The sequence below is a fragment of the Callionymus lyra genome, chromosome 9, assembly GCF_982586985.1.
Source record: "Callionymus lyra chromosome 9, fCalLyr1.hap1.1, whole genome shotgun sequence".
NCBI classification, from domain to species: domain Eukaryota; kingdom Metazoa; phylum Chordata; class Actinopteri; order Syngnathiformes; family Callionymidae; genus Callionymus; species Callionymus lyra.
The window spans coordinates 22,960,213-22,974,428 of NC_141826.1; the positions used below are offsets into that span (position 1 = coordinate 22,960,213).

At 40.4% G+C, this 14,216-nt stretch overlaps 1 protein-coding gene across 1 annotated transcript; it reads right to left on the bottom strand.

Moving 5' to 3' along the window:
- Positions 1–1,266: 1,266 nt before the first annotated feature.
- Positions 1,267–13,293, bottom strand: kdm2ab (lysine (K)-specific demethylase 2Ab). Its single transcript, XM_087799537.1, has 22 exons — positions 12,742–13,293; positions 10,602–10,740; positions 10,447–10,525; positions 10,323–10,369; positions 10,035–10,213; positions 9,700–9,806; positions 9,523–9,616; positions 9,167–9,320; positions 8,979–9,094; positions 8,150–8,276; positions 7,747–8,075; positions 7,588–7,665; positions 7,058–7,309; positions 6,087–6,215; positions 5,920–6,006; positions 5,633–5,857; positions 5,513–5,542; positions 3,989–4,887; positions 3,739–3,902; positions 3,511–3,657; positions 2,363–2,578; positions 1,267–2,285 (listed from the first exon to the last, which is right to left on the bottom strand). The coding sequence occupies exons 1-22, from the start codon at positions 12,775–12,777 to the stop codon at positions 2,104–2,106; spliced, it is 3,816 nt and encodes a 1,271-aa protein (XP_087655663.1). The 5' UTR covers positions 12,778–13,293; the 3' UTR covers positions 1,267–2,103.
- Positions 13,294–14,216: the final 923 nt, after the last annotated feature.

Genomic DNA, 14,216 nt, shown 5'->3' on the forward strand with positions numbered 1-14,216 from the left:
CAAAACACGTTTGGAACGATTGTACTTAGATGTCAATCCTTAAATAAGGAAGAGACAAATAAACAATTGAAGGGAAAAACTCAAAATGAATTAATACAATTATAAAATAAGCTATAATCTTAATTAGATTGATGATCGATTAATTTGATTGAATTTAAATTCGAAAGATCCAAAGAAAAAATAGCATATTTCATATAATTTACCATTTAAAACGTGAAATAAAAAAGTTATAATGTTGTAAAATAAATTGTTTAAAATGTACAAATTGATATAAAAACATCACTACAAAAATGTTAAACCAAAATTTAAACAAGTTGTAAGTAGAGTTAAACGTGAAATCGTTAAATAGGCATCAGAAACATTTGTTAATGGTCAGTTTATTCATTCATTTTATGCCGATTATCCCTATATGGGGGTCACGAGGGGGCTGGAGTCTATCCCAGCTTCTTCCTGTGAGAGGCGGGGGACACCCTGGACAGGACGCCAGTCTGTCACAGGACACACAAAGACATACAACCATTCACACACACACTTTTCAATTTTATCAATCCACCTCTGTATGTTTTTGGACTGTGGGAGGAAACCGGAGTGCCCGGAGTAAACTCCACACTGAAAGTTCCACCTGCGGACCTGGATATGAATCTGCAACATTCTTGCTGTGAGACGATCATTCTAACTACTGATGATTTTAACACATTTCTTCAATTTACTTCAAAACTATTTTGAGGAAAAATAAAGTCTTACAAAAAGGACAATTAAAAAGTAAATAAAAAATGTTATGGTATTATTTAATGTAGAAATTAATAAAAAGAAATACAAAATAAAATTGTGAGCTAGCTATCCAATACATTTTCATTTTGACCACTTGAGGGCCACAAATATACACAAGCAAAGGGCTGCACTTTGTCCAGGTCTGATCTAACAGATCTTAAAAATCAAACGTTTTTCTTAATTTGCGATCAAATCACTTCCTTCAGTGTGACTTTTACTATTATTATAAGTCTCTGTGTATTTATCGACATGAATAATATTTTCCTTATCTCATCTTAAACACCGATCTTTACGTCACAAGATTTTGTCGTTAACCACATTTATTTCATTTTTAATTAGTTTGACGACTTCCATGATCCTGTTCTTTGACTTAAACACCGACATCTGACGAGATAACATTAATATACTTTCATTCCGTTCGGGTCATTTAAAATTATAATAAAATCTTGTTCTAAAGAGATAAAACATTAAGTCACACAACATATTCCCAAGAACTGATCCATTTCTTAGAAGTTTTTTTTTTTATTTTTCTTGAAAAATAACACAAAGTAAAAAATAATAATTACATTGCTACAGCTTCTTTTTCTGTGTCTGACAGAATAGCACATTTACACAAAAGTAGATTTATATTCCTCTGTAGAGATATGGCCAAAAAGAGCTCTGATAAAGAAACCTGTAAAGAACAGAAGGGGAAAAAAAAAAAAACGTCTCATCGGATCCAGTCTTTCAAATTTGGTCAAAAGAGTGATAGTCGGCCCGTTTTTTTTTGTTTTTTTTTCACAAAATGACGAAAAAAATAGCACCTGAAGTCTTGACGCTGTACATTTAATGCATCGTGCCCGTGAGGGGCTGAGGTCTCGCTGCCCTGTTGCCATTTTTTAAAAAATCAACTTCCTGAACGTGAACGCTTCTTATAGGAGTGCCTTTTGAAGGCCGACGACTTCTCGACATGAAGGGGTGCAGAGAGGAGAGAGAGAGGAGAAGAGAAAGAGAAAGAGAAAGAGAAAAGAGAGAGAGAGAGAGAGAGAAAAGAAAAACATTGTGCAGGACTCGTCAAGAGACACAAGAGTCTTTTCACTGCAAATCATTATGTTGGTCAAAATACCCTGTGGGTGTGATGTGTGTGTCGTCACAGTCATACCGTTGAAAAAAAAAAAAAACCTTTCACAACATAAGCAGAAAAAGAAATGAATAGTCCTGAGTCTCTGTCTGTACACAGCTTTAAAAGCCTCCCAACACTAGTTAACTTATTAACCCCCAGGTTGACGACCAAGTGCAACATCTTCTCCTTAAGTTTTGTCGGACTTTACGCGCGATTCGCCTCCCGAGATTCTACGATATCCTCTGGATGAGCTTCTCGTCCGACAGGCAGTAGAGCGTGTTGACGGACAGCTCGGAGATAAAAGTCTCGCAGGCCTTCCTCGAGACGCCTTGACACCCCCGCAGGTCCAGCAGGGAGATGCTGGCCAGTCGCCGCAGATACTTGAGCGACGTGTCGCTGAGTTTATTGCAACCTAGGAGACGAAAGATCTTTCGGTTAAACGAACATTTTCCATCTGGACTGGACCTCAAAGATGGCCGCCCGTCTCACCCGACAGGTTGATCTCCGAGAGCGTGTTCCTGGTGGACGAGCCCACGGCCGTCAGCAGGTTGATGGAGTTGTCCGTCACGTTGGGGCAGTTGGAGAGGTCCAGCTTCGTCAACTGAGGCATGTGACGGATGACGAGGCGCAGCGTCACGTCGCTGATGTCCAGGTTCCCCAGTCGCAGGCAGGTCACGGTTCGCCACTGGCTACGGTTGTTGGAACCTGGAAGTTCAGGAAGCTCAGTGTTTTTATCCAACATAGTTTAATATCAAGATATTTTTCTGTTTTGAAAGATTTCTTATCGTGCGTTTATCAGTTTTACGAGCACTTATAACATTAAATTGCAAAATTATTTTAAGGACAAAGTTCAGGAACGAAGATCTTTCTACAATAAAGCGACAAAATCTAACAATTCCTTAAAAAATAAAAATAAATCTGCGAAATATCGACCGCTACATTTTTTAACTTGTTTATTATTTAACACAATATCGCACACGAGTCGTCATCCCTCTCGACCGCCTCGGTAACAGTGGCCTGAACAGTAATGCTTTGCCGCCCAGCCGACCGATCACAGGCGATGATCTGTCAATATTTACATAGCAACTTGGAAATAGAATTTAAATATAGTATTATAGCAACTTCATCAAGCGTCACTAAATGGAGCCGTGTGGAGAAAGGCATCATGGGAGTTTTATTGGCACCGTAAGTGAGGGGGGGGGCAGGAAATATGGCCTCCTACCAAGTTTGGTTATAATAGTAAGTAATTTGTATTTATATAGCGCTTTTTTTCTAGACCAGGGTCACAAAGCACTTAAACAATCAAAACAATATTCACTAAAATATATACTTTAAAGGTCAAGATAAAACTGAGAACAACACAGGAGTCACAGAAAATCAAGGAATGTTGATGTATATCTGAAATAAACAGTTGATTAATTTCAACAAAAGAGTTAAAAAAGACTTTAATGTCCATCACTGAAGCTTCTAACGATACATTTAAATATCTAGTACTGTGTGCTAAACGACATAAGAGTTCAGGGTTCACCGATCCATTGATAAAACACATCCTGCAGAGAAGTTGATGTTTTTTTTGTCCTCTAAGAAATTACGAACAGGTTTTCCACGGACCAGCACTTTGAGAAAGCTCTGCTCACCTGAAGGTGTGATGAGTTCTCGGATCTGAGCGTCCTTGACTCCGTCTGCGTAGCGCAGGTCCAGGGACCGGAGGGGGGGGCAGCCGGAGGAGGAGAGCGCCGAGATGGTGGACCAGGAGCAACCTGCCAGCATCAGACTCCTCAGACCTGAAGACGACAGAACGAAGGGCCTTCAAACACATCGACTTCCCACTTTTCCCGTCTTCCCTGAGGGATCGATGCGATTACCCAGAAGCCTTTGGACGAGCCAGTTGAGCTGCTTCTTGGAGATGTTGCTCCACGAGAGGTCGAGGGTCGCAGGTTGCCTCTTGATGATGCCCGTCAGCGCCTGAGATGAGATGGTGCGCTTGATGCTGAGGTCGATCCTGGACCAGAGCCGCTTGTCCAAACACCTGGAAAACACCAAAAAACATCACCTTAAAAAAAAAAAAAAACACAAATCACCAGATTATTGGGTTTTAAAAAAATAGACATTTACCATTTATACCAGTTCTTGCAGACGGCCATGCAGACGCACAGATCTGCTCGGTTTAAGTAGCGGAACACAGAGACCCACACCTCTCTGTCCCCACCGGGACCGCCCTCAAAGCCGTCCCCGTTCGTCTCGCTCCCTCTCTCCGGCTGCTGAGGGGCCTCGGGGTCGGGGGAGGAGGCGGCGCCGTTGGTGGGTTTAGCGGGTTTGCTGGACTTCTTCTTGACGCGCTCCGGGTCGGAGGCTCCCGGGTGTTGACTGCGAGTGAGCGGCGGCGTGTTTCTGTTGGAGCTGCTTTTGTGGTTCCGTATAGGAGGTCTCGCTAGTATCCTGTTCTTGCCCAGCGCCGCGGCGGCCTGAGGAGTGATGGCTTCCAGTTGGGGGACGATGGTGGGCTTGATGGGCTTTATCAGGGTCAGCTTGATATGGGAGCCGTTTCTGCTGTCCATCACCATCTCCTCGCCACAATCCTCCGTACCGTTGACCGCGTCGCTCTCGTCTTCCTCGCCCGTCTCCTCCCTTCCTTTCGCCTGAGGCTGGTTCTCGGAACCGTTGGTTCTCTTCTCCTCGTCTTCGTCGCTGCTGCTGCTGCTGCTGCTGCTGGTGGTCGTGGAGCTGCTGCTGCTGTCTTCGCTCTCCTCGGGGATCCTCTGACCCCCGATCATCCCCCTCCCCGTGCCCCCCCCACGCAGCCGGACCCCTCGCCCTCTGCCCCGGAGAGCGTCGCCCTTGTGATCGGGTGAAACGGAAGACGACTGTGTTTGGAAGGATCCGCCGGGGTACGGCGCGTCGCTCGCGGAGGTGGACGAGTGACCTTTGACCTGAGTGAGTCTCGTCGACGGACGCTGCTGCTGAAGTCTGGAGGAGCCGCGGAGACGCGAAGAACAATCCAGTTTGGATCGTTTCTGGAAGGAGAGAGACGACCGATGAAGAAGTTTTCTCAAAATGTGTCGAAGTGAACAAAATACATCAGCGGCATGAGGATATTAAATGGTTAAATTTAACATTTTTACATTATGAAAAATGTATTGACATGTTGAAGCATTTTTAAGATGACATTGGTTTTTTTTAATAACTAAATTCAATCACTTTTGTATTGAAAGTTTTCATTTGTTTTTTTAAACATCAAATTCTGGAAAAAAAAAAACATTATCCAATTTATTAAAACATTTTTAATGTTTGAATAATTTAAAACGCATTTTAAATTAATTATTATTTTATTTCAATAAAGACAAAAGCGCAGAAACGAACGATTAAGTAGAACTTAGTTGTGAGTTATTGGAATTAAAATAGCAAAATATGTGTAAATACTAAATAAATAATTTTCTAAAATTGTAATTATATAAAAAAAAATGAAACCTTTAATTATAGAAAGTATTAAAATTCAAGTATTTAATAAATTAACAAAAATCAACCTTTAAATTTAAAAACAATTGAATTCAATTATTAAAAAATATTAATAATTAAACGCTTAAAGAAGAATTCAACCATTGAATATTCTGATGTCTGTTATAAGGTGAATCTTCTCACCGTTAACATTGTACTGCGCTCCAGTTTCATCTGCAAGGAAAGAAGATGTCGGAGACAAAACATCAATTATTTAAATAATTAATTTAATTAAATATGTACAGTAAACGCATCTCAACTCACTCTCTTGTTGAGTTTCAGCTCCAGTTCGTTCGCTCTCTTGCGGCTCTGCTGGTGCTGCAGGAGGAGTCTCTGAGAGGGCGGGGGGGCGGTGGGCTGAGACGACGTCCTGCCGTTTTTCTGATGCTTCGCCGCCTCACCTACGCCGATGCCCTCGCGATACGCCTTTTTGGACGTGTGCGAGGAGACGGAGTACTCGGAGTCGCCGCTCTCTTCGTCGCTGGAAGACTGGACACGAAAGAACGGTCGTCATTCACTGTTATACCTTAAAAACAGATTCGATTTTTTACCTCTGATGTTGAACCAGTTCCTTGAGAACATTTGGGACATTCCCAACAACTCGGTAAATCCTCACAAATCTTGCCCTCGCCAGGTTCCTGGTGGAGAAATGAGTCGTATTGACTTAGAACCAAGACTTTCACAGCCCAGACGAGGCTTTTCAAGTTTCAAGACCTACTTTTATACAGTGTCGATGAGTGATCCGTGTACAGACGGTGCACTCCATGAGCGTGTGCAGGCTCGGATGAGTGTCTTCTGCTTCGCCTTCAGCACATATGGAGCAACGTGCCGTGTTGGGCAAGGCAGGCTGAAAACAATTGAAGCTCGTTTTATTACAAGAATTTAACACGAGTCAATATGGTCCACATTCCTTAACTTCAATGGTCTGGTATAAGGTAAGGTAAGGTAAAACTTTATGAAGGTGACATCACAATATTGAATAGTTAAATATAACATTTAAAATGTTAGAATTTATTCTATTTAAATGTTTTATTTAATCGTCATTTTATTAATTTTTATTTTGAAAGGTTTATTTCAGTTTTTTCAAACAATTGAACTGAAATAAAATTTTCATTTGATAGTTTTTACACATCGTTTGATACATTTTCTAAATTCAATGTGTTTTTCATTTGTAGCCTTTTTAATTAATTATAAAAATGATGGTACAATAGTAACACCAGACAATACTTGCTTTGGAATACACCCTGATTAATTGATGTGCCAGTTTTTTTTTAACGTCGTCACGTGATCGTCTGTGCGTCGCACGATTGGCCCGAAGTTCGATGCAGTAACTTTGTACTCTTCATATATTGTCTGGTGAGATTATCAGAACGACATCTTCTGGCTACAAATTAAAAACATATTTTAGAATTATTAGAATGAGAATATAAAACGCTACATTTAAAATAAATAAATAATTCTGAAAATAGTCCATTTATTAATTCAATTGAAGAAAAATATTTCAAAGAAAACATATGGAGCCTTTTAATAAAGAAATTATTCAAGAAATAATAAAGAATTTAAAGAATTCAAAGGTTTCCCCATTTGAAATGTAAAATTCAACATTAGTATTCCGATGCCAATGATATACTACCATATTTAGTCGTTCACAAATTACCTACAAAAAGAAATAACTTTAGTTTGACTTACCGTCAGACACTGTCTCATAAGGCAGCCCTTCTTCATGCGTCCAGGACCACCGAACTTCCTCATGTCCTGGCAACACAGGCAACTCCCGCACTCTTTCCTGCAGCAGCCGTCGCAGTATTTGCACCGAACTCTTCTGCGCCTGAGAGCCGAGATGGAGGTTCCTTTAGGCCTGTGGATCTGCACCTTGTGAGAAGGTAGCCGGGGACGGTAGACCACGGGAGACGGAGCTATCGGAGGCTGGTACCAGGACGGCTGGACGGGAACATGGAGGACAAAAGGCTGTTTAAGTCGTGTACTGACACAGAAGTGAAGACATCTCATTGGGCGAGAGTATCGCCCCACAAATGTAAAGGGAATTTAATTCTGAACAACTGTTTTCAAAATCAAACCACATACACACTCTTTACTAAGTGTCAAAATTAAAAACACCACAAAGTCCAGCAGCTTAGCATCAAAGCTAACTCTTAAATTGTTCAACTCAGTGCTCAGATCAGGTTTCTATGATCTTTTTAAGGACTTGGGCTACTCACCCTGGGCGTCCACTTCACAATAGGCTGTCCAGTGTGTGAGAGTTTGGGGTCATCGTTGGGGTGCTCCAAGAGAAGGTTCTGCCCATGAATAGAAAAGGCATTGGATGAAGATGCACAAACCAAGCAAGGTGTTCAATCAACACCAGCGACATCACTCACCCTCATGTCTCTCAACAGGGCGTCGGCATCACCGATACCTTCTGGAAGACACTTTTTATTGGCCGGCAATTCTTCCAGTTTCCCCAAAAGATTCCAAAGACCCTCCAGCTCAAAGTGGGTCAGGACTAGTCGGGGCTTAACTGACGGAGAATCATCTTCGACTTTGACTTGGTTTTCTTGTGTCGCCATCTCCTTGTTTTCAGTGTCGGCAACATCGTCTCCTCCGCCGGCATCGTCGCCTTTCTCACCGTCTTCTTCCTCGACTCCGTTTGCATTTCCGTTCCCGACGGCATCGGCATCGGGGTTTTCGACGTCAGCAGGCGTGAGACCTGTGTGGGAAGAGTCACTTAATACACTTTGCATCGAAAAGCCAAGCTTTGGGTTTGTGACTTGGAGTGCTCACCGATGCCGAGGGAGTATTTCTGGAACTCTGGCGTGAGGTGGGAGACGTTGGTGAGACAAAAGAGGTATCGCTCCAGGACATACCAGCACATCTCGTAGTAGAATGGATAACGAAACTTTGCAGGAACCTGTGGGAAGAGAAGGAAAGAAGCTTTTTAACAGATATACAAGAGAAATATTGTTGCCTCAACAGGTTGACGGCACGAGATTATTGTATTTGAGGAATGAAGCAACGCCACATTTTTCCTCCCAGACAGCTTGGTCAGACAAACATGTTTTAATTACAGTTCTACAGTAATTCAAGTTAATTGATGACATTAAACCAGCATTTGTGTACCAACTGTGTTGGCACAATCCCGAGACAGACAAGAAAAATGCGTTTCTTAAGAAGAACCGACAGAAGTAGTAGTTTCTACTTTGTGTGTGTAAGATGTCGTTAAAAACACATTCCTTGGATTCGACTTCAATCAAATCATACACGGTGGCTTCAAACTCAATCCATTGCGGCTCCACTCGACTTACACAATAATGACACATTGATTTTAATTACAGGCAGGACTATCTGCACCACAGCAATGTCAAGTTTCCACACAAACAGAATTAGTCGTAGGAGGTTGACCAGCCAGAGGCTGGACTTCCATCTGAAAATCTGTTGAATTTTAACAGATATTAATATATTATCTATTGAAATACTAACCGCTAAGCGTTTCCTTATGTTTCACTCGTTCTTGACAAAAAAGACACATGAGAATTTTTCTGGCCATTTGTCCTTAAATCTTCTTGTCCCTCAATGTTCGTGTAACATCTCCGCTCTAGACAAGAAAACTCACCCGAGTCCGATCCTCGATGCTGTAAATGTTGAGTTGCATGGGGATGTTGAAGCTGTGCAGAAAGTTACCACCAAACACCAACGTGTCCTCCGGAGTGTAAACGGCATGAATCCAGCCTAGGACGTGGAAATGACGGTCAAAAATTTTGGATTTTGCAGGCCAGTTTCAGAGGGTTTCGAGACACCAACCTGAGGGGATCATGAAAGTGTAACCCTGTTTCAGCTCTATCCTTTGGCAGTCGTGACATTTGTCTCCCAGGAATATGTCTCCTTGTTTGCCCGATAAAACCCAGTTCTCATACATGTCCAGATTCTGGGGCGTTGGCGGAATTAGCCAGAAAACCTGGAAACATGAACAAGAGACGAGGTCACCAATGAAAACTACTGCACCAACATCTGATGGTGTACATGATTTACACAAATTAATCAATACAGAAAACGGCTCGAATGTATGTTTTCGTCAAGCTTGTATTCAAGAATCTTATATTATAATTAATTGCGGTCAACTTTTGAATAAATAAGTGAGGAATTCTTTACAAACTGACCTTCCCGCCACGCAATATGTGATACCAAACAGAGGTTCCTCCAAAGTCAATATGGAAGTCCGTGAAACAGCCCTGGACGCTCATCAGACAATATCTACACGTAACAGAAGGGGAAAGAAATAAAATCACATTTATTAAGATGAGGGTTCAGAATACTGTAGAGTCGATTTAACTTACTTTTGAACTTTGGGATAGTGCATATCAATGATTGCATTGGTAGAATCTCTCTGTCTCTCCTTTAGATGACGCGGCCACATGTTGTCCACCCAATCAATTAGATCCACCTGAAGGTAGAAGAAGCCGTTAAATTCAATAGCGTGAAATATGAATGAGAAAAATTCATTATATTTTCAAACGTAAAAAACTTTAATAAACATACTGTAGGACGCTGAGAAAAGGTTTTATTCTAGTAGCTTTAAGTTTAACATTTCAAAAAGAGTGTAATCTTCAGGATCTTTCTGAGAGGAGCGTTCACATCTCCAAGGCATTTGAACAGCAGAACACGTTCTTACCGAAGCGGGCCGCTGGACTAGATTCTCCAGTTTGGTGTGGCTGAATTCGAGGCTGATGACATTGTAAAGTTTCTCTCTTTCTGACGGCGGCGTCTCATAGTAGCGCCGCCACTGAGACATGGACATCTCGATTCCCTTCTGGGTGTTGACGTCCATCACGTCCACGATCCTTCGACTCCCTGGCAGAGAAAAGGAAGGTTGAAAGATTTTGACAAAGTTGTAACATGTTTAAGACCAATATCTTACAGCGCATCTTGTTTAAAACCATCTGATTAACTTCAAACTTACCTACAAATAACTTCACATCGCTGACGCTGAAATTAGAGTCAGGCATCCTATGAAACGAAAAAAAAAAAAACGAGCTGATTGGCATTTCTTGAGATAAAACAATAAACCGAGGTTCAAGACTTACTGAAGGCCAAGACCATCTTTCTGCTCAAATATGATTGGCTCTCTTAGTCCTTCTCTCTGAATGTATTCAAAAGTGAAATCTGCCAAAGGACGAAAAACATATTTTTAAATCAGGATTTTATTTCATAAAGTAAACTTGTTGAAGCGAGTTCTTACCTTTGCCTTCCATATGTTTGACCATGTCCGAGCCAAACCTGCTACATACCAACTTCTCATCCAGATCAAACGTTCTCTTTCCTTCAATCTCATCGTCTGATATTCCATCATCCTGGTAGCGGCGACGTGTTCCTGTGCGCTGGTGGCGAAAGAAACAGGGTCAACTTCAAGCATTACAATTTGGACAAAGTCAAATACAAATATCATTTTTTAGTTTAGTTTTTAGTGTGTCATAAAAAAGCTTCACCTGTGGATGAACTCACTGTGTTTATTGTGCAATTTAAGTACTGCGTCAAAAGTAGGTTTAAATGTAAAGAATTAAACAATTATATAGAAGCTTGACATTCAATGAGTTAACCAATGAAATAATACGCATTGCAACATCAACAATGTCTTCTGCAAGGAAACATTTTGATAAGACATTATAAATTAATATATGTTTTAAGTGTTTCTTTGTTTTTAATAAATCATTAATGTTGACACAAAGTAACGTGTAATTCTTTGGAAAGAAAGAGAAAAGTAAAGAATGATTCATGTTCTTTATTACGTCATATTTAAAGGTGCAGCAATGCTTTCCATTATGTTGATCCAAGAGATAATGTTGTATTGAAGATGTATGAAATATTTTCCAGAAATATTACACATCATCCAAACAGAAGGAACAAACAGGCCTAGATTAAAGATCGTCATATTTAAAAGACCTTGAATAGCTAAAATGTTGCTATGAAAAATAAGGTTTAGCATTAATTTAAAGTCATCAAAGACATATCTATGTGGGAAACTGAACTAACTCTTTGCGTCCACCATTACAATTCCCTTCTACCGGGACAAAGAAAGAAAAAGTGCAGGGGCATTATTAGAAATCCAGCTAAATCCAAACCAATGGAAGAGCGATTGAACAATGAAGCACCACAATGGCAACTCTCCACACACTGCCCCCGCCCCCCCTTAACCCCTCCTGCCACTCACCCACTACAACCCTGCCCAGACAGATGGATCAAGCACAACAGCCCCGCATCCCTGCCCCCAACCTAGTTAATGAAACACTACAAAAAACTATCGAGTTTCATCTGCATTTTAAAGTTGTTTTTAAATCACCGTTGACACCTTTTGAGTAAAATATCAAATCAATGTATCTTTTTACAGCTCATCTGCGGTTGGGTCGCAAATACAATAATATTTAAATAGGTTCATGAAAACTTTTTAAGCAACTTGTATTTTAGGGCTGTTGGGTAGTTATGGTCGTCATATATAACAAAAAGAATATTGTGGGAAAAATCCCCTATTTTTAAAGTGTAAACCTTTAAATGACTGATGGAGGAAAATAAACAACAGTCTTGTAATGATCAATTCGCAGACACCAACAAAACAAAACTACATGTACAATCGTGGGTGATTTCAAATAAACGTGCATCATGAGCAGTCTATCTATTGACAAATATATTAAAATTATGCGTGTTTAACTGTGTAATATTAAAATTAGAACTTTAATATCCAATCATTGGATACCTTGAACCATGAAAAAGAATTGTGAGTTTTTTGAAAGAAGGATGTAATATTTTTATCTTTATTTTTTATTAATACAGCTTTTTTCCAGACCAGGGTCACAAAGCGCTTAAACAATCAAAACAATATTCAATAAAGTATATACTTTAAAGGTCAAGATAAAACTGATAACACAACAGGAGTTCCAGAAAATCAAGGAAAAGCCTGAACAAATAAAAACGTCTTAAGACGTTTCTGTAATATCTTCACAAAAATCTATTTTTTCACATCATTAATAGCCACTACTATTAAAACTACAATTGTTTTAAGTCAATCTCTATTTTTACTTTTACCTTTTTGCTTAGTAATACTTTGTCACGCAGTTGCAGTACATTTACGAGAAGTATTTGGGTATAAATACTGGGGGAGCGAACTTGACCCCATCTTGAACCTGAGGCCATTTAAACGGGTTCATTGTCACGAGCCCTCAACAAGTAACAGACTTTTAATGGACCGACAAGAAGTATATTCATTGTAACCGACTTAAAGCTAAGTTACATTGTAGAAACACGAAGACTTGTGAGTGAGCAAAAGGGCTCTTTATGATCGATACGAAATCAAAACATTGGAAAAAGTACGAGGTTCTGTTACTCACCAGGCGCTTGCTGTAGCGAGTGTTTGGATCCGCCATCGTGTGGAAGCGAAACTTTGACCAGTAGCGTCGAGAAAGTCGCTCTTACGAAGTAGAAAAACACTTTATCGCTACATGTTATTGCGTGAGAAACACAAGACGAGCTCGTTAGCTAGCGGCTAATGCTAACGTTAGCCACCGCACTCGAAACAACCGAGAGTGAGCTAAAATGTGTCACTCGGCGAGGACCAGGGATACGTGTCGTGACACACCATCCGGCCGTTATTTCAAAGTCAATATTTCCTCTCGCAGGCGTGAAAAACACACCCGGTAGTGACGGCTCCGCTGCGGGGCTGACGAAGCTAACGCTAGCCCAGTTGTGAGCTTTTCTTTCTCGAACGGTTCCTGCAAACGTCCGTGACTCCGCTCGGTTGGGGGAAAGTAACACCCGGTGCGTCCCGCGACACTTATCGTCCCATCTTCGCACGTTTCCACCGAGAGGTTTTTGGCCGCTAATGTTTATTCGATAGAAAAAGTTAAGACGAATCCGCTGCTACGAGCCGCCATTTTCATCCGCTAACAAACACAGAAGTACAACACATAATCACGCAGGCCACGCCCCCCTCTTGATTCACATCTACATAGAGACGCGCGCTGATTGGTGGAGGCGACAGCTATTTAAACATGATGAGCGTGTGTGTGTCAGTGTGTGTGTCAGTGCGTGTGTCAGTGCGTGTACTGTTTGTCTTTCTGTGCGTGAACATGTTTAAAGTCACAGAATGTTCAGACGTTAAGAAGAATGTTAAAAAATAATGAGACCTGTCACTTTCCCAATATTGTCATTTGTTACAAAAGAAACATGCGATTGATAAAAATAATGATCAGTACTTCAAATAACAAAGTACTTCAGATGGTGATGATCTTTTGATGGTATATGAAATATCTTTGAGATGAAGTGTTGGACAATTACATTTCCTCAGGTCATGGTCATTGTGTAGGCTGTTGGTTTGCACCTTCTTCAGTCTTATATTATTTCTTCAGCAACAACTTTTATTTTTTTATAAGTAAGTTGTGCTGCTGTAACTATGTTCTCTCCCCACTGAAGGATAACCAAATATATTTTGTCTTCACGCTTATACACTGCAAAAATATAGGATTGAAAAGTATTAAATCAAGTTAAATATGCTATAAATATTATTTCATCAACTTTAATTTTAGAATAATCTCATATAAAAACACTTTATTTCCAAATATGATTTATATCCACTTAAATCTTATTCAGGGGTCATAAAAAAATTACAAAGGTAGGACAAAATGCCTAAAAAAACAACTATAGTCATATCTAGAGACTAGTAAAAGTGTTGTTATGTAAATGTTATTTTTCTACACGATCTTGACCTCATGAGGGCCACATGAATACAGTTAAAGGAAGCATTAAAAGGAAATTGAATAGTACAAAGTACTTCAGATGGGGATGATTGTTTGATTCAATATATATT

Coding starts and splice junctions, on each gene's coding strand:
- kdm2ab (XM_087799537.1), bottom strand. CDS start 12,777: ATGGCGGATCCAAACACTCGCTACAGCAAGCGCCTG. Junction 9,617..9,699: donor CACTATCCCAAAGTTCAAAA/GTAAGTTAAATC, acceptor TGTTACGTGTAG/ATATTGTCTGATGAGCGTCC. Junction 2,579..3,510: donor AGAACTCATCACACCTTCAG/GTGAGCAGAGCT, acceptor CTGAACTTCCAG/GTTCCAACAACCGTAGCCAG.